Genomic DNA, 21,218 nt, shown 5'->3' on the forward strand with positions numbered 1-21,218 from the left:
TATGCTTTTCCTTTATTTTTCAGACGTATGATTGTTTGAGAAAAAAACTCAAACGCTAATTCAACTCGGATTTGTTGTCCGTCGTGCAGAGACAGTATTCAGCTTGAGTTTGTAGGTCTGGTACACCACTGGCTTCCATTGAAAATGACTTGTAGACAGTGGCTTTCGCGCTGGAAGACAGTTATCTCGAAGCACATTGTTGGATTGTCGGTTGCCATGACCACAAGGACGTTGTCTCAACAGAACCCAGTTGCTGTTGATATCAAAGCCAGTGAAAATCCAGGAAATGGTGCTCAAATATTGACTAGCTGAGCTGGCAAATATGGAGACCAAAGTGCGAAACAAAAGGCCAGGTTTTTTTCTTTTATTTATGTATTTATTTTTTCTGCTTGCCTCTAGTCTCTTCCTTGGTAGGAAGTCTCTGTGGAAAACTTGTAGACTGTGTGAAAACTAAGCTAGCTGGCAAACTTGAGAAACACCCACTCAGAGAAAGAATTATAGTGCCTTGACATTTAAAGAGTCCGCAGAAACACTGAGTAAAGTAAAAAAATAATAAAGACTTTTAGTAGCTTTCTACTACTAATAAAAAGCATCCAAATTTTTTGAATTTAGAGGCTCAGTAAAAAGTAGAACAAACTGCTTTATGATTATAATACTTGGAGTAGCTTGCAGTTGTTCAATAAGCTAGCTAGCTTGGCTTGCTGCTGCTCGAAAACTGTTTCAGTGAGCAGCTCCTTTGAACTTTCCACACATATGTTAATCTGAGAAAATGCATGAGATGCTGTAATGCTGTAACTTGCTCGTGCATTAATCTCCTGTAGGCCTAACCAGATGAACAACCAGAGTTTTTAAATGAACTCTATGTTTCCTGTGAGTTTGAGATGAAGATGAAATGCATGTTGGAACTGGTTCCACCACTTGCTATCACTGAACTGTGACATCTATAACAGAGAATCTCTAGAGCTGAAACCTGAGGGGTCATCACACACACTGCAGAGGTCAAAGATGGCTGCTAGTTTACCATTTTTAGACACTTTGACAGGACCGTGACCAGCTTTTAAACTTGTTGTGTGTTTACATACATACAGGTATCTCACAAGCAAGTTGTTTAAGGGGTTCCTGATAAATGCACGACCATAATTCACTGACTGCTACACCAATTCAGCGAAAGGTAAATATGGCTTCTGGCACTTTATCAGGTAAATGCTCCACCTTATGGATAAGCATTATTGTTTAATTTATTTTTGTGTAACTGTAGTGTGTCTAGTTGCCATTTCCCCCGTATTACACTTCTGTCCTAGTAAACAATCATCCCACCAACAATTACATTCTAAGACAGAAAGTGAGGCATCATCTGTGCTAACTGGATTAGTCGGCTGATGTTTTTATTCTCTCTAACGTTCCAGCGTACCAACTCGATCATTAAGCCTCTGACTGATCTGAGCAGATTCATTTTTGGAATCAGTTTTCCCCAACCTCCAGAGAAATCCCACATTTTCCCAGAGACTTTGCAGGCTGACGTGCCTCCTCTAAAACTCACATTGAGCATACAGTGATGCTGTATCAGGCAGAACAACAAAAACCTGGACAGGTACGCTGGCGGAGAAAGAAACAGCACATCTTCAAGAGAGTGCAGGGAGGCATGAGACAAATGTTTAAAACAATGATTGTGAACGTACACAGATAACGGCCAACGTACAAATACATTTATTGTGCACAATATAGATTTAATTGGTTAAAATTAAATTGTTCCGCATATTTTAATAATTCATTAATGAGACGTAATTGTGCAATTCTCAAAATGCTCTCTTCAGCTCAGGATAAAGGCACAAATAAAATCCCACACTTATCTACTGTGCTCTTTTATCCTCAACTTCCTTCTTATCTCAAACAACCTTTACAGTGTGTATCAGCCACTTGCATACAGGAAACAGAACATAAAAAGGCGTGCAGGACCACATACTGTATCTGTGTCAGACTCCAGTCCGAGCAGAACTGACCATCAGAATCAGTCGGAAGCTCAAGGCCAAAAAGCCAGTCCCTAGCAGGTCACCCAGAGCTGTGAGGTAGGGGATGGAGAAGTTGTCTGGATCCAGGCCCCTTCGCCACAGCCAGCGCACCAACAGGCTGGCCGCATAGAGCAATATCACCACCTGGGTAATGTTGGACACATTTTACATAAGAGTATCCCAGGCTATAAGAACACAAAACTTGTATCTGGTGGTCTAACCTGTAGCAGAGCTGCAGTCAGGTAGCAGATGATGAAGGTGGGCGTCATGGCGGCATGGCCTCCCTGCAGGAGATGAATGGTGTACAGGAAGAGGATGTGACCGGGGACTACAAGAGTGACCAGTACTCTGGCTGATTTGGAGTTGACATCTGGATAAACACAGAATAAATGAAGGCATAGTCATTGTTTAGAAATAAAAGTATGTCCAATGTTGTTTGTGCCATCCACTCCAGGGTAAATTACAATTATATCTGCTTTGTCACATGCTTGTGATGCAAAGTCATTTCTTTAAATCTTCCTTTTTAAAGAAGATAAAAGGTGATGAGACAAGTGGTCTGCTAATGACAGGCTTGGCAGTTCAGTCCCTGTTCCTAGTGACTATATGTTCCACACAGGCAACACGCTGAAACCCAAGTTAATCCTGTTGACAGATGAGAACCTTGCAAGACTGAGGGTGAACAAAAGGCAAGTGCTTTGTAAACTGTTAAAAACGTGCTGTTTAAATGTGGTTTTCTTATACCATAAAAACAGATGGGGTTTTGTGAAAGACTGGCTCTTCAGCTATTATTAAAAAACATTTCAACTACCTATTAACTACCAACAGGACCCCCGCAAAGCCCCAAGGCTGGATTCTGTCTCTCCACCTTGAATCACTGCACTGACCAGCTGTCTCCGGTGTTGACAGACATCTTCAACACCTCACTGGAGGCTTGTCATGTGGCGGTCTGCTTCAAGACCTCAACCATCATTCCCATTCCCCAAAAAACAAGCATCACAGGACTTAATGAGTACAGACCTGTTGCTCTGACCTCTATGGTAATGAAGTCATTGGAGCACCTTGCCCTAATGCCCATCACTGGCCCTGTCCTGGACCCTCTGCAGTTTGAATACAGAGCCAACAGGTCTGTAGATGATGCAGTAAACCTGGCTCTCCGCTTCATCCTCCAGCACCTGGACTCTACAGGAACCTACGTCAGGATCCTGTTTGGGGACTTCAACTCGGACTTCAACACCATCATCCCAGCCTTGCTGCAGGACAAGCTCTCCCAGTTGAGAGTGCCCGACTCCATCTACAGGTGGATCACACACTTCCTGTCAGAAATGAGGAAGCACGTGAGGCTGGGAAAACTCACATCTGACTCGTGGACCATCAGTACCAGTTCCTCTCAAAGATGAGTTCTTTTTCCTCTGCTGTTCTCCCTTTACACCAACAGCTATACCTCGGTTCTGATCGTAGTCCATCAAAACCAAAACTTCACGCCGAAAGAACAGTTTATTTCCATTGGCAACTGAACTTGTAAATAACACCCCAACACACACGGACGGACTCTCTCACAGACTTTTTAAGCCTGATGTGTTACAATAACTCACCATGTTTCTTGATTAATGCTCACCTACTTAATGCTCAATATGTACAGTATAGTTAATCCTCTATTTATATTTGCCACTGTATATTCTGTATAAAGTATAGATATGTACATGATATCATAAAATAAGTTTAAGCTGCATGTATCATCTCATCAACCTGCATAGATCTCCTTCTAATTCCTAAAAGCTGTTGAACTTTTAAACTTTGATTTTAGAAAAAAAATAAAATAAAATTATACAAAAACAAAGGAGGTTCAGTACAGTATATTCCAGCTCATTCACCTTTCTGTCTGGTTGATGATTGTTTGGTGATGGTTATGGTCCTGTCCACCACTGCTCACTAAATTCTGATAAAGGCCTACATGCATACATGGCACTATTAAATGAGAATGTATTGTTTCTGTGTCTAACCTAAAGAGCAGAAGGTAGCACAGGGTCCATGGCAGTTCGCACTCATTTCAAATGGAAGCGCTCCAGGAACGCTCCAGTAATGCAGGTACGTAGACATCCTGCTAGCCTGGATGGCCACAAGGTTTCCACCAACACCTGTGTGGACATGAAAAAGGAGCAAGTTCGTGATTTTCATTTTAAATATCTTTATAACCATTATAATTTTGTTAACTGTCAGTGCACAGTTTTCAGTACTTTCATATCATAACTGCCATCACCATCACCATCATTACCTGTTTAACCTTCATCTGAGAGTGATATGAGAGGCTGAGCACTCACTGCAGAGTAAATAGATAATCCAAACAGTATATATACTTGAAGTCTACTCAGCAGTTATTATTACTCCTGCATAGGGTCCCTGGGGACGCTTTTCTCTGAAAGCCTGCAGGCTATTTCACAGTTCTGCCGTATTCCTCGTAAAACTGCTCATTGCACAGGTTGAGTTCATTAGGAGCCACACAAAACCTCCCAGCCTGCAGAGCTTCGAAGCCAACGCATCGTTTGAACAAAACAGGAGGAGTGTTTCTGGTCAACAAGGCAGCAGAGCAGAGCACTGAATTGGAATGCAAATGCACTTCCTGTACTGGGATGGCAATACATGGAGGACTCTTTGGTAGCAGCGAGGCTGGCAGAGATGCTGCGGAAACGGGAGCCAGTGAACACATAGTTGGCATTCTGATCAGGCTTGTGGTCTATGTAAAGGCTATTGTTATTCCTCTCTACTTAGTATGCCGATTTGTGGTAAGTCAGTGAAGATCGAGCCCTCTACGCCTCTTTGAGGTTCCTTTGACAGGGAGGAGACCCCTCAACTCTCAGGAGTCGTTTAATGGCTCATGATTGATTAATGGGTCACATTTGAAGCTCAGGCTTTAGTACAACTTTACTGTCGGGGTGTGGAACCAGCAGGACTTATAAATAATGGGATTAGCTGTTAGGCTCCTGCATGCTCCAACAATTTCCACATGACATCAGTTGGCATGAGGCTTTTTTTTATTGATAGCAATTAGGCTAATTATGAAGATTAAATGTCATTCTTCAAAGATTAGCACTGTTGAAACACAATAACCCTAAATCCCCACTCTGCTTACTGCCCCAAGAAAATATGTCAGTCTTAATATTTCAGAGCTTAGAGCATGCGGAAGAAATGTTATTAATTGTCTGAGCATACTTAAAGAGGTGCTGCAATATCCACAGTCATTTTTATTTCAGGCAAAAGTAATTAAAGTCATCTGCTGGGCATGAAAGTTAATAGTTCAAAGGAACTGTTAAATAGCTGCAGAAACCCAGCGTACTCCGGATTTCATTAATTCCTATGAAAGCATATGCAGACTCCCTCTGAATTTGTGCTATCATGGTTGATGGACTGAAAGCTTGTTTGTTGGGTTCTCAAAAACTACTGGATGAATTTGTAACAGGTACTCATGATCCTCAGAGGATCATTATCCTACTAGCACCACCAGCAGCTTGGGATGTGGCTTTGAATGCAATGTCTTAACTATATCTGGATGGATTTGGATTGCATTTTGTACAAATTCATCCTCCTCTCAGAATCCACCTCTCTTTGTTCAATACTTAATGATAAACTCAGATAGTAAAAAGTTGTGAACGTTTGCAGATCAGCACAACCTCACAGAGAAAAGTCTGTAGACTCTCAGTATTGTTTGTCCACGTGAGCATTTTATATGATTAGACTAAATTAAAGACTGACACAGAGCATAATGGTAATGGTGTAATGGCAGTAAAACTAAAATTGTCACAAATCTTACATTCATAAGAAAAATGTTAACACTTACTAAAGCAGTAGTTTCTGTTTATTGGCAGATGTAACTTTAGTAATATGGAATTAAAGAATGAATATACAGTTGGGGGGAAAAATCTATTCATCACTTCTATTCAAACACTCTATCAGTGCAGTAGTTCACATGAAATTTTGATTGGTATTAACTCCTGGATTCACACACATAAAGAAAGCATAATATTTTAATGTAAAATAAAACCTAAATAAAAGTTATTTATAATAAAGTGGAATGAAACAATACGGTACACTGAGTTTAGAGAGCTTAAAACTATTTAAAAGTATTTAATATTCTAGTCCAAGTCAATTCTTTAAGTTACTATTTTTAACATGTGCTGTATGACACTGTAAAAAAAAACATTTTAGCACATTATAATTTGTTCATTGACCAGTGGTATGCTCTCCAGGAAAAAGTAAAATAATAATCAAAGCATTTGTCGCATTTGTGCTTAGAGACAATTATATTCTGTTTTAAACTAAAGGGAATGAAATCTTTTTTTTTTTTTTTTCACAGAATTCATCTTCTACTCACCATTGATGACTGGAGTGAATACAGCCATACCCTCAAAGTTTGGATTGCTCACAGTCTTATCCAGAATCAGACCACCAATACTGAGGAGAAGACAACACATAGTACACGTGTAAGTCAGAGTCTGAAAGGGACACCTGCATAGAAACACTATCGTAGCTATTAAATTCCTAAACTAGCCCATGTAATTAATTGCAACAGACAATAAGACTGTTTAAACCACTTGTGACGAAATTAAAAGGTACAGTAACCTGTCACAGGTCGTCTCACCTGCTGATGGACATGGCCAAAATGACTGGCTGCCAGCCTGACTTGAGGACCTCTCTGATTGGTGGAGAATGGCTGGCAATTATGAACCATGCTGGGATAAGGAGGAGCAGGAAGAAGCCACACACCAGACAAGGTAAGTACCACATGTCTGGAGAGAAACAGGAGGAAAAATGAATCTGCCAATATCCATTCACTCATGTAATAACGAATTTGCCAGATATACAGTTTGATTTTGTTGTTGTTGTTTTTTACAAGGGGAAAAACAATGGGTGAGAAAGACAACAGGACATGTTTGACATTGACTTTTTAAACTATTATAAATGGATGTTACTGCCCTCTTCTGGCTGAAATACACTGTACACACAGCTGATGTGTAGCATTTGACTTAAGATCATCTTTCGCCCTTAACCTTCTTTAAAGACTCTTTGGTATCACAGAATCTGAGCTGAACTGATCACAAACTAGTGTCTTTACATGTACACACATATGTAGACATAATGCTAATGTAATGGTGCCTTTCTGATGTGTGACCTCTGACCTCTGTAACAGAAGAAGAGGGTGCTGACCCCAGCGAGCAAAGACAGAGTGATGAGGTCTCCGAGGCTGGCAGCGATGGGCGTAGCCACGTTATCAGGGTTTATGCCCACCTTCTTGGAGCCGATGATCAATGCCACCATCACTAGACCTGAGAAAACACACAAAGAAGACTTGACATAGGAGTTAAACAACACATTAAACTATTGAACTCTACTGTCCTCAATGCTTTATTCTGCTTATATGCTATATGCTCTTAGCTGTTCATTGCTCTGCAGCAGTTGGTGCCTTTATCTGACCTAGAGACAGCGCAGCGACGAAAGCAGTGGTGACACTGCTGGCACACAAGACACCAGCCTGGGTAGCATCCACTCTCCCCCTGGTCAGAACACCGAGACCCACTGCTGCAAGCGCTGCTAGAAATCCTACAACTGTGGCTTGAACCTGTGGATGGAGGACAAGGTTTTATGTATTTATCCACAGTACAGTGTATGACCTGTTGACAAAATGTGAAGATAGGTGAAGATAGGTGATAAAAAAGCAATGTTGAATGCAGTGAAAGGCATACAGCTATATAGAATGTACATTATTGAATAAAACATAGTTTGAAAAATAGCAACAAGTATAGTCGGCAAGATAATTTAGAGTTGCTTTTTGCCAAATGCTGCTTTTAAACCTGGAGTTAAAACAGATTCAATTTGAAATCTATCTTCAAAAATGTGTTTTATGAAATAAGAATAAAAAGTCGGACTGTTGTGTCTGTAAATTGTGCATGCAGAGAATTTGAATTCCTTTGTTTGTAGTGTTTAAATCTGCTCCACAAACACTCCGTCCTGCCGGCTACAGCTGCTAGGAAGGTCATCAGCTCAGAACGGACAAGTGGCTACTTTACTATATAAACTTACATAAATGAATCATCTTTGGTTAGTTAATCCATCCATTCATTTTATCTGTGTCCAAGTCCTATTAATGGAATTTTTATTATATGATGAGGAGTTACTGTCATCTAGTGCTGGAAAATATTAAAAAATTAATATGAAAATAGATGATTTTCCCTTTACTTCACAGTTAGAAATGACAAACACTTTGGATTTGAAAAATTAGAAGATACCGATGAAAGGTTTTATTGGATTTTAATCAGCAATATGTTATCAGAACCACCAATGGGAAATCCGCCAGCGGAGCTTCTTGAATTAATCTGAATTGTCCTGAATCCAGCAGAGACGGACACAAGTGATGGAAAGTGTTGGCACAGTCTCACCTGAACGAGAGCCAGGTTACAGAGCACCATCCTCCACTGCTCCTGGGCCTCATCCATCTGCCCTGTGTTGGCCTGTGGACAGAAATGAATTTACGCAATCTTATTTTTCACTTGGTGTAACGGTAAATGGTCTTGTTTTTATATAGAACTTTTCTACCTATTGGTACTCAAAGCACTTTACAGTCACAGACGCATCTACCCATTTGCTCTCACAAGCACACACACATTCACACACCAGTGCCATGCACTGGGAGCAACTGGGGGTTCAGTGTCTTGATCAAGGACACTTCGGCATGTGGCACATTCCGGGGATCAAACCACTAACCCTCTGGTTCATGGACAACCCGCTCTATCTACTGAGCCACAGCCAGGCCCCGTCAGAGTAGAAACCCCCAGAGCAAGAACTAAGGCAATGTTGGCAAGGGAAAAACTTTCTTTTAACAGGAAGAAACCTTGAGCCGAACCCAGCTCATACCCATCAGCTTGAGGCACAGTACATATATTTGACATTTTCAGCCTACAAGTGCGTTCTGTAAGGTGTTTAGCGTGTTCCTACTCACTGCTGTTGACAGTCTGGATGCCAACGTCATCTCCAGATTCCCCTTCAGCCCCACTAGGGCTGGTACCAAGATAAACACCTCAGAGATCTCTTTGAACACCTCCCAGTGCTGGAAAAACAAAACAACAAAAAACACTGTTCACTGTTCACTTAACAGAGACACACTGCAAAACTGATGGTTTTATTTAGCCCAGTCCTGGAATCTAGTACTCTTTTAGGGTTAGGATTAGGGTTCTAAATTTCAGTATAGCCTTTAAAACATTTGCCAGTGAACGCCTTAAAAACAAACCTTTATGTCTAACTTAATTCACTTCTGGTTATTTCACTTTTGTTTGTTTGAGATAGCAGATAGGACACTTAACTGTCCTGATCAGACAGATTAGTTTGACCGTTCAGCTCAATAAACGCTATCTGAGAATGATGTCTGCAAAATGTTAACTTGGTTGTTCATTTAATTGTGAATATTTGGCATGACTGCCAATTGCCTTTAAGACACTTCCATTTAAACATGCCCCAAAATAGCTAATCATGCTTTTCACCACCTCTCACATGCAAGTTGAGTTGATGCATCAATTTCCATATTTCTCAGATAAAAGATTTGCCAGTTCTTTATGCTTCAACAGGCGGGTGTCCAGCCTGCTGCATAATCCAAACTGTCACTTCAGCCATGCTGCTAGTGTGATATTAGGGACTGTATGTAAATTAGGAGAATATGTTCTGCCTACGGTTGCTAGACAAACTTCCTAACCGTCCTTAAAATGTGGTCAGTGGCTGTTTTGAGCCTTCAAAACATAGACTGTATACAGATGGTCAAGGGAACAGCTCATCAAAAGTGAAGCCAAAGCCAGTAGAGCTCCCCCTGGTGACTGGCTGCTGTAAGGGTCATAAGCTCCACCCCCTCCATGTTAGTGGGCGGGACTTGGGCCAAATTAAAACACTAAAGTACAAGTCAAATAAAAGCATGGTTTCTGTTATTTAGTTAATAGAATACTGATGTCATACTCAAGTGTCTATTCTTCTGATAAGAATTTTTTTAATTACTTATTTGATGCTGTAGAAACAGGATGTGACATCATAATGAATAAAAATAAATGAATAGTGCATAATCCAGTTGTGGATGGGTTATCGATAACGCAGCTCCGCGTGGCTCCACTCTTGGACCATAATGCCCAGACTCCAAACTCGCAAGATTGTGCCAGTTAGCGCTAGTGATGTTCGATACCACCGATTTCCTTTCCGATTCCGATACTGAGTAAAATTCAGGCTGGTATCAGCGATACCGATCCGATACCGATACTTTGTGCAAATACACCTAACGTATCTGGTAAATCTAGTAGTCGTAGTGTATTTCAAATTATAGCTTCATAAAGAATACAGTTTCTGTAACAGATAACTCCATGATAGTTATGTTAATGGACACTATTGCAGCTTACTATCATTCCTATGTATACATAGAAATAGAAATGTAATAATAATAATAATAATAATAATAGTAATACATTTTATTTATAGGTGCCTTTCAAAACACCCAAGGTCACCGTACAAGTAAAACAGGGTTTAAAATACATAACAGAATATATATAAATATATATTCTTCAGTTTCTATTTCTTGTACATTTGTTCATATACTAATGTGTACATTTTTGTACTATTTTTATTTTATTTTACTTCTTTTCGTTTTGTTTTATTTAATCTTTCTTTTACTTGTGGTTCTAAGCTACTGTGACCAAGCAATTTCCCTTGTGGATCAATAAAGTTTATCTAAGTCTAAGAGCTGAAATAGCTCCATACATTACTCCTTTTACGCTCTTCCATTGTGTCTAGACTGAGCAGCGCACTTACCCAGGCAGAAGAAAAAGTAGTTCCCACCAACCGCGTATCATTTAGACAAGATCTCAATAGTTTAGTTACTTTCCACTGTGTTCCTGTTAATGATAAAGATTACTTCAAATGACTGAAGTATCAAAAGTACTGATATTTTGATTTGAGAATTGATTTTTGAGCATAAAGATCTGGTATCGGAGGTATCGTTATATCAGTATCGATCCACACATCACTAGTTAGCGCCAGTTTGGCCAGTGCAAGGAAGTGGGCACGTGTTGTCCATGTTTATATACAGTCTGTGCTTTCAAACATAGGCACATTGCTTTGTTTTCCTGGAGCACGCATTTCCTTTCTTATGTCTTTTCTTTAATGTTAGCATGGATTACCCATCTGTAACAGACTGATTACATGAGCATCACATCCACCCTCACCACTGACCACTATTCACCCCAAGGATACTCATCTAAAGAATACGCAAAAGCAGTCAAAACATGACTAAGCATCACCTATTATCCTCAAAGTCTGTGTTTGACTTAAATGTACCTGTCTGAACTATACATGTGCATAAACAACAGAAGACACATGCACACTATTACACTGGAAAGCGTTATTTTCCGTACTTGCACAATATCCATGACTATCCCAGCTGCCACCATGCCCAGGCCAGACACCAGGTAAGGCAGTACGACCTGGGCCGCAATCATCCACGAGTTTTCGGGCAGGAAGCCATGGGCCGAGCGGGTCAGTTTGCACGTGAAGCCTCTCAGCTTCTTCCCGTGAAAACGAAGCTCCAGAGCCAGATGGGTCACCACCATGGCTGATCCCTGCTAACCCATCACTGCCAGACAGCCTAGGTGTGTGCGGTCGGTTAGGAGGAACAGCTCTTCTGACACACAAAGTCAGCTATGAAGCTAAGTCAGTTAAGCTGGTTTGGGGAGTACGCAAAGATCCAGTGTGACAAGGAACTTCTAACAAAAAAGATACTTCCTTTTTCTCCAAGTTGTCTTCACTTCAATCCAGGCTTTGTGTTAAATCACAGATGATGCTGAAAAAAACTTTACCTTCAAGTAGTTTAGACAAAAATAATACTACAAAGAAGGACTCAATAAGCTTGCTTTGCCCTTCACAGGTCACTCCAGTACTGGAAGGGCAGCAACGCAAAGTGTTTTTGGAAATGGTGGACGAGACAGAGGAATGGAAGCTTTCATCCACTTGAATGGAACACACACACATGGGTCCACTTGACAGCACGTCTGTTAAGGCCGTTCTGACACCCTGCTACTGACAGACCCTCACACACACGTAGTCACGCCAGCCACATACACACACACACATACACACACACTCTCCTCATGCCTCACTCTTCAGCAGACGGGCAGCGGAGGCAGAGCGCTGGAAGCCTTGTCTCTCGCGAGGCCTGAAGAAGGTCCAGGTCCTGTGGGACAAGGACATCCAGAAGGCCAGCAGCTTCTTCTCTGCTCTCCTGTGCTGCCACTCTTTCTCCTCCTTCTCCATCCACACCTCACTGTCTTTCTCTTCACTGTTGTCCTGATGCCCTGTGTGAGCCTGACTGCTCTGGAGCCCCTTCCTCATTTTGATCAGGGGTAGTGTAAGCTGTGTCAAGGGTCGCAGATGGACGGTGTGACGCCGGAGGCTGGTCTGAAGACACGGTTATTGTTGTGGTCCTGCTGGGGTTTCTCTCTGATTCCAGACGGATAGACGAGTCGAGACGGCGTTCTGTAGCGGAGGGCGGGCCAAGACAGACAGCATGGGATGCGTCTGAATATAATCAAAATGACCAGACTGTATCACGAGTCTTCTATCTTCAGCTGTCCTCTTCCTCCTGGTTTCTTTTCAGATCAGTTTAGAGGATACTGCAGATGTGCTCTCCCCCTCATTGATAGCTCCTCCTTCCCTGCTCCTCGATGTCCTCACTGTGAGTGGGTGACGCAGCCGGAGCAGCAGCAGGTGCTGTACCTGTCTCCAACACGTGCTGCTGCTGTCTGGAAAGGACACAGCTTATACTCCTTCATTAAAAGAAACACTTCCACTAACTGTCCTCTCTTTTTCAGTATGAGTTTATCAGGTTGCTCATCATCTCTGTCTGGTGTCATTTGCTATTCCATATGACACAAATTAAACATTTAGTGTACCCTGGTAAAGGTAAGGTAAAAAACCATAAGCTTCAACATATAACTAGAAACTGATTTGAGGTATAACAGAAACACAGAAGTTAGATCAGTTCTGACATTTGCCATACAAGTTGCATCTCTTTACTCATTTATTCACAGTATACTGTGTGTATAACAAAACATATGGGAGGAATATGTTCTGATATATAAACCTGAAGACCATAACCTCACAGACACACATACACAATGACAGTGACTCAGCTGAAAAGTGTCCTTGAGGCATGGCTCCGAACCGGTGAGCTACTCTGCAGCTCCCCCCTCTGACTCCTGCCTGTAACTCGAATTGTGAAGCAGCAACAGCTTAAATCAGTTAGTTATGGAGCAATAACTGGAGGTTTGTGCTAGTATGGATCAACAAATCAAATTGCCTAGCAACAGAGGACTTCCTTTCCTAAGTCCTGAATGTATTATTATTACTTTCCAAGCTATGCAGGCACTGGCCTATTTCCAAATACAGATGCAACTAATCTGCAGCTTCTGTCAACAGATCTCAGGGTCAGTGATGATTCACTGCAGCTCTGCCTCTCTGAGGAAGCAGTTAATTAGATATATTAAAGGAACTGCCTTCTGTACACATATCTGCCTCAGTCAGACATAATGAGGCTCCAAGTGTGCCAGCAATAAATCCGCTTATAGAATATTAGAACTCACTTCTTTGTTATAAAATGTTCATTGTTCATATTTTTTATGACGGATAAATCAATTTAATTTTTTTTTTACGACCCCAAGCTTCCATAGGTGGGTCAAAAACCTTAATTTCTTATGGAATTTCATGGGAACCTTTCATTCTTATTGACTGTGACTGTCAGAAATATATATTTTGTGGACCACACAGTCTAAGTGTCACCCCTTAAGAATACTATTTCACACAGCAAGACCTGATACATGCAAGTATTTCCATTCAGGCGAAGGTGCAAGTTTCTACAGTATATGCCAAACAAGCCTGCCAACTATGGCCTAAAGATCTTCTGGGTTTGTGATGCATGCATTCCCTGTGCAATAGATTTGCAGGTCAACTGAAAGTTAGCTGGGCACGTTTTTGAGGATTTTGACAGAAAGAATGTGGTCTGGGTTGTCTGTCTCTCTGTGTTAGCCCTGTGATAGACTGGCCACCTGTCCAGGGTGGACCCCGCTTCTCACCCACTGACAGCTGGGATAGGCTCCAGCAGACCCCCTTGACCCTCCAGAGGAGAAGCAGATAGAGCAAGCTTCTAACGCGTCTCATAGTTTTTATTAAATCAGCTTTATTTGCCATGTACATACACCATCGGCCATAACATTATGTCACAATCACTGGTCAGTATGCCGTTTTCATAGCACCTGTCAGTTGGTGGTATAGTATGCAGTAAGTGAACATTTTCTCAACCAAGTTGATGTGTTATAATCAGAAGAAAGGACAAGCGTAAGGATTTGAGAGACTTTGACAAGGGCCTAATTGTGATGGCTAGACGACTGGGTCAGAGGATCTCCAAGACTGTAGCTCTTGTGGGGTTTTCCAGGTCTACAGTGGTCAGTACCTATCAAAAGTGGTCCAAAGAAGGAAAAGCAATGAAACAGCGACAGGGTCATGAGTGCCCAAGGCCCATGGAATGCATGTGGGGAGCGAAGGCCGACTCATGTTGTCCAGTCCAACAGACAAGCTACTGTAGCTCAAATTGATGAAATTGAATTGATGATGCTGTTTCTGACAGAAAGGTGTCAGATTACACAGTGCGTCACAGTTTGTTGCATATGGGGCTGGATAGCCACAGACCAGTCAGGTTGAACATGCTCACCCCATCCAATGGGCGAGTAAGCATCAAAACTGGACCACGGAGCAATAGAAGAAGGTGGCATGGTCTGATGTGTCGCGTTTTTTTTTTTTTTTTACACCATATGGATGGCCAGGTGTGTCTGCATTGCATACCTGGTGTCGTTTCCCAGGGGTGTGTGCTTGGTCTGCAACAATGTTCAGGTGGTGGCACATATCAAAGTAACATCCAGATAAATGCCAGCCTTGGACAAGGTACGGATCAAACCAGTGACCTCATGTCCCAAAGCTGCTTCCCTAACAACTAGCTGCAGTTGCATATTAAAGTTAAATTCATGAGTAACTGCAACGTTTTTGCCAATGTGTTTATTTATTCAATTGGAACAAGGTCACCTGACAAACCCACTTGGTCACTGTGACCTCCAAACACCATCAGCTTAGTCTCTTCACCTCAGATAACTTGCTGTAGTTCAGACCACATCAAGGTTGTCTGCAGTGTTCACCAAATTAAAAATATTTTTAACACTTTTTAATACCTCATGGAATTATGGATCATATCACCAAAGAATCATGGAAACCTCCCAAAGCAGTAAGGCCTATTTTTATTAATAACTGGAACCATATACCAACATGCATTTTACTAACAAATTGCAAGTACATAAAACTTGTTAATATCCTTGTGAAATGAACTGTACTGGCATCACATAGTCTGATTCTACAGCAGCCAGTGTCACTGACCTGCACACGATCCAGCAGCATGCCAGCCATCACCATGCCCACTCCAGCCAGCAGGTATGAAGGCAGCACCTGGAGACACATCACCCTGGATGACTCCCTGCAGGAAATGTGTTGCTTCACCTCCATCTTGCCAGGACAGGACAGGACAGGACAGGACAGGACAGGAGAACTACTGCTGGTGAGCTTCATGTCTAGTCTACATAGCTGCCAGTTTACTGTTCAATCCAAACTGCTGCCAACTAGAAGAGTCCACTACTGTTCACCTTTCAGTCTGTCAACCTGCCCCCTCCAGTGGTCTCTCTCTTTCAATACGAAGATGGGTTTTTAGTGCAATTCTGACTCTCTCAGAGGACGATTTTCTATGCTGTGATTTGACCTCAGTTTTGGTGGTATGTACTTCATTATTTTGGAATGGCAATAAAAACCATGAAAGCTTGAAACCTTAAATTAATAAATAAATACTAATGGAAATAATGAGGTGTTTGGAAGTCAACCATTTCAGATACTAACGCTTCATATAGTTATTTGAATATTTTTGAGATACAAATGTGCAATATATCCATGTCACTATGAGACAGGCTGACTAAATGCAAATGCAGGAATTATAAGACACCTTTCTTTACATTTTTGACTAAATGAGACAAAATCAACAGATTCCAAATGAAATTGTTATGTCTTAGTATAGGAATGTTTTTTATACTAAAGAAAAAAATAGCATGCCATGTTTACATAGCTCAAGATGTGTCCATTTCATTTCTAGGCTCTTTTCACAAAGTACACAACATCTCACTGTTGAATTGTGTTACAGTTCTGAACAAGATAACATTCAAACATCACCACAAAGTGACACAACAGATGCCATTTCTGTATTTCACAGAGGTAGTTGTACTTGTGGCTCAGTGTATGTTTCACCTCTTCTGACCTTGTAAACAGTTGCTGTTTCATGTCACTGACTGTAAAGAAGCAAGAAAGGCATCTTCAGAGAACAGAGATTCAGCCCTCTCATACCTGCTATAAATATTCACTCTACACCTCCCATCCCCAGTTAGGGTCTCATATTATATGTCAAGGGCTGAGCTCATAAGGGTGGGAGCCATAGATTACATCTAGCTGTCAGTGCAGTCGCGGATGGTTTTGTAGGCAAGTTGTGGTGTTTGTTGAGTCTTCTTATTGGATCATTGGCTGCGTGTAGACATTATTCTTTGCTCAAGATGTTGTGTCTGGCTTCTTGCAGAGTGGTACTGGCATTTGCTGGCAGGGGTGCTCTCCTCTTGTGTGTCATGTAGCTGCAGCTGGGTTCACAGAAACTTCCAGGCAGGGAACAAGGTCAAATTCAAGAGAGCTGCTCAACAACAACAACAACAACAGAACACTGCTGGAAAGGTTTGAGCTTTCTTGAACGTGTTTGGCATGCAGCAGCATTTGCTTTGCTTTCAGTTTTAAACAAATGGTTTTGTCATTTGTCAGTTAAATGATTGAGTTATGCACTGGTTGGTTTTTCTCAAGGTATGTTTAATGTGACGAATATGGATGGACTTGCTAAGAAGAAGAGTGGGACCCAGGGTCAGTTCATGGGTGGCTCCAACAGGGTATCCACCACCATCCGTCTACGGGACATTTATGATCCCAAGCCTCAACCTCCAAAGGCTCCTGTTCGGATCAGGCCTCCAGGTCCAAGACTTCCCTCCGTAAAGGAGCCTGATATAAAGCCTAGCGATCCTCCAACCAAGACGGTCATGAGGAGACGAGCTCAGTCTCTTCCTTCTTCTACAGAGAGGAAGAAAGAACTTAGGAGCTTACAGGTTCGCTTTGTCGACTCACTGGGCCTTGACTTAGAGGAGGTAAAGGTCTTCAGAGTTCAAGAGCACCCCCTAATACCTCCACATGTGATGTTCAGATTACTGATGAACTCTGAACGGGCCTTTGGGAAGTCGAGGGAGCTGTCCCTGCCTTACTTCAAACCCTGTTTCCCTGAAAATATGGGATCTCAGCCAGACTTCCAGAAACGTCTCCAAACTCAGAGCGTGTGTCTGGAGCAGGTCCTGTGTTTAGAGCAGGGGATAACAGGAACCATACAAGTACTTAATTTAGCTTATGAGAAAGAGGTCACAGTGCACTACTCTTTCACCAACTGGAGAACACACACAGATACAACAGCATCCTGGGTATCAAGTGGGCGCCATATGGATTCAAACGTTCCAGAAACAGATATCTTCAGATTTCTCCTGCCTGTCCCACCTTTCATTTTGCAGCCAGGAGCCATCTTGGAATTTGCCATCTGTTACCGTGTAAAAGGATCTGATTACTGGGACAACAACGATGGCCACAATTACAAACTGTCATGCCACAGCTACAAAGTGACAGTGCCAAGAGAGTGTGAGGACAGCATGCTGCATTTTACCTGAGTGGCCACATGGGTGAGCTGTGACACATGCACGCTTAAGATCCTGTAGAGACGTAACATATTTACTCAGTACCCTGCTAAGTACATTTTAAGATATTTCACTTTACTTAAGAATGTGCATGTGACACCACTTTATGTCTTTACTCCATTACATTTCCAGAGGCGCTCCACTACATCTGACCTGGAGTTACAGGGAATGATCTTATTCAAATGTTTCTTTTATATATGTAATGAGCTAATAAAAGATACTTCAATAAATTTCTATATTATATAATATTATATCTATATTTCTAAGGTCCCGGGTTCTAATCCATGGGCCAGCTGGTTCCTTTCTGTGTGGAGTTTGCATGTTCTCCCTGCGTCTGCGTGGGTTCTCTCCAGGTTCTCCAGCTTCCTCCCACCGTCCAAAGACATGCTGGTTAGGTTCATTGGTGATTCTAAATTGGCCGTAGGTGTGAGTGTCTCTCTGTCTTAGCCCTGTGATAGACTGGAGACCTGTCCAGGGTGTACCCCCACCTCTCACCCGATGACAGCTGGGATAGGCTCCAGCAGGCCCCCGCGACCCTTAACAGGAATAAGCGGGTACAGAAGATTAATGAATGAATGAATGGTATTTCTGTTCTAAGTAACTTTCACTTGCAATGAAGTGTCAGTAGATCTAGATCCTTCCTCTGTCTGTGACTGGTATGCTCTAAGACATTTTAACTCTGGGACATAGTAAAGTAAAGGTTGTAGTGTAAAGGTACAAAAGCAGTTAATGAGTAATGTTTTCTTCTGATTCTTCTGGTGTTTGAAATTGGATCAAGAAAATAGATAGCCATTCATTCATTCATTCATCTTCTGTACCCGCTTAGTCCTGTTGAGGGTCGCGGGGGTCTGTTGGAGCCTATCCCAGCTGTCATCGGGCGAGAGGCGGGGTACACCCTGGACAGGTCGCCGGTCCATTGCAGGGCTAACACAGAGACACAGACAACCATTCACACTCACATTCACACCTACGGCCAATTTAGAATCACCAATGAACCTAACCAGCATGTCTTTGGACGGTGGGAGGAAGCTGGAGTACCTGGAGAGAACCCACACAGACACAGGGAGAACATGCAAACTCTACACAGAAAGGCCCAGTCGGCCCATGGATTCGAACCCGGGCCCTTCTCATTGTGAGGCATCAGTGCTAACCACCTCGCCCACCGTGCCGCCAATAGGTAGCCAGTTGTTCTTAATAGAGCTAATGTTATTCAGCCTGACTCAAACAGCAGGTCAGCTCCACCAGACATTTGTAGGTCACACTTGAAGCCATGCACCACTGGTTTTAGTACTGCACGTCCTCAGATCTGAGGAACTCACAGGACACATATAAAAACTTTGAAACTTGAAGTAGCCAAGGCTGAAATAGCTCTACTACAGAAAGTGTAGCATGACATATGGCATTGATTTGAGTGGATCTTGGGTATTGTTCAGTGTCAACAAGACGTAGATATAGAGAGAGACTGCTGTGTAGTTAGACAAGTCCACTGATTCTGGTGCTTTGTGTGATTCTTTGGGCTTTCATTTAGACTAAACCCGTTGCCACCTCTTTACAGACTTACAGAATAATTTGCTCACTTTAACAGGTCTGGTGTTCTAATTTACTGACTGGCCGCCTGTGATGTTGCCTTTTAACACGGAATATGCACGAGGGGACAAATCTAAATTCACACAAATGGAGCAGACGTAATGATCTGCTAGCACTGGTGCTTTCTGCCCTGGGAAACAGAGCTTGACCTCATTCTTCAGGAGCTTGTTTTGTTTTAGGAAGAGGATTACGGGGAGTAGCGGTAGCTCAAGCCACAGACAGTGCTGACCTTTCACCAAACTGTTTCCACTGATATTAGAGCCCAGATTCCAGAGCACTCTCTGGCAGGCGGCGGCGGCGACTGGCTGACAGGAGGACATTTTTCCATCTGTGTTTGTCACTGCAGCTGGACAGCATCCTTTAAATGTGACAGCAGCTATACTGCACATCGACACTCAGGCCTGTTTCTGAATCACATATCAATAATCTTCAGTAAGTGCATGTATTCACAAGCTGAAACACTTGTCTTTTACTTTAGTATTTCCATTTTATGCTCCTTTATACACTACTGATCTGAGTTACTTTCTAGATTTTGTATTGTACGCTGCATTTAATAATATGATTAAATGGTGGCTTTTATTGGTCTGACTGTCTTGCTTCTTATTCTTAAGTAAAGGAAAACATTTACAACCACACTAAGTATTTAATTGTCCTTATGTCATTTGTTTGGACGTTGTAGAGAATGTCATTTTGAATTCTTTCAGCATGAATGCAAATATAATACAAATGTTTGGCTTGTAAAAGAAACAACTACAGTGCGTCTGGAGATTTGGTCATGAATTCTGTGATTTCTTTCCATTTTCTTCTTCTTCTTATGCTCCTACTGTACTTACTCTAGGAACTGTTAAGTTTGGCAGGCACAAGATGGCGCCATTGCTTGAATTGAGGTCCTAGTTTGAGTTTACATTTTTCCTTCCATTGGTGGAGCTTTTGAGATACTTCACTAAGTAAAAAAAGCAATGCAACAACGTAAAAATGCTCATTTCATTCCACATATCACAAGTGAAAGTGCTGCATTTAATATCTTATCTTATTAAAATAATCTCACCAGATGAGCTTAAAAATAAAAGAAACATTTTGATAATGCACGCTCACAAGGCCTATTATCATGTAAGAGGGCTATTATCATTACTATATCAGTTAGGAACATAATACTGTAAGGTCAGCAAATGCAAGCCGCTCTATATACAACTGGGATATTAAAGATGATAAACTCATGATCTGCACAGTAATCAGTTACTGAAGCTGTTAAATAAATGGGGAAAAAGAAATTTCTTTTTGAAATTTGGTGAAGTAAAAGTAGAGAGCAATAATCATGTCAAGTACCTAAACACCCGTAATCTTTGCGATCACATATCAAATTAAAAATGTCTTCAAGCCTACTGTACTCCACTGGGCTCTGTGTGGCTGTGTATTGGGTGTTAGAGAGTTAGAGATGACCTTCATAATCCCATCTCTTCATCCTTTATGCAAAACTTAATATGCTTGTAGTGCCTCTTGTTTTGCTTTGACTCCCCGAAGAAATTAGAGTTGTGTTCGGAGCTCTCTTTGGGCACTCACAACCTGGCAACCTTCACTTGCTGCCACTTGCAATTGGCCTCTGCAGATTTTATAACAGTAACATGTATGAAACTGTAGAACAGCCACGACAGCACAGCAAAAGTGATCACTTAGGCTTTACCCTCTCCTCTACGCTTGA

General features: G+C 41.8%; 2 protein-coding genes across 2 annotated transcripts; one reads left to right on the top strand and one right to left on the bottom strand.

Moving 5' to 3' along the window:
- Positions 1 to 1,725: 1,725 nt before the first annotated feature.
- Positions 1,726 to 11,635, bottom strand: LOC311486275 (solute carrier family 41 member 1-like; the record flags this gene model as incomplete). Its single annotated transcript, XM_084542070.1, has 10 exons — positions 1,726 to 2,153; positions 2,231 to 2,379; positions 4,010 to 4,144; positions 6,376 to 6,455; positions 6,643 to 6,790; positions 7,181 to 7,327; positions 7,476 to 7,620; positions 8,438 to 8,509; positions 8,998 to 9,105; positions 11,441 to 11,635. The coding sequence occupies 10 exons, from the start codon at positions 11,633 to 11,635 to the stop codon at positions 1,974 to 1,976; spliced, it is 1,359 nt and encodes a 452-aa protein (XP_084398196.1). The 3' UTR covers positions 1,726 to 1,973.
- A 5,343-nt stretch (positions 11,636 to 16,978) lies between these two features.
- ppp1r3db (protein phosphatase 1, regulatory subunit 3Db) lies at positions 16,979 to 18,087 on the top strand. Its single transcript, XM_084542390.1, has one exon. The coding sequence runs from the start codon at positions 17,009 to 17,011 to the stop codon at positions 17,903 to 17,905; it is 897 nt and encodes a 298-aa protein (XP_084398516.1). The 5' UTR covers positions 16,979 to 17,008; the 3' UTR covers positions 17,906 to 18,087.
- Positions 18,088 to 21,218: the final 3,131 nt, after the last annotated feature.

The sequence above is a fragment of the Chelon labrosus genome (genome assembly GCF_963514085.1).
Source record: "Chelon labrosus genome assembly, chromosome: 4".
Classification (NCBI taxonomy): domain Eukaryota; kingdom Metazoa; phylum Chordata; class Actinopteri; order Mugiliformes; family Mugilidae; genus Chelon; species Chelon labrosus.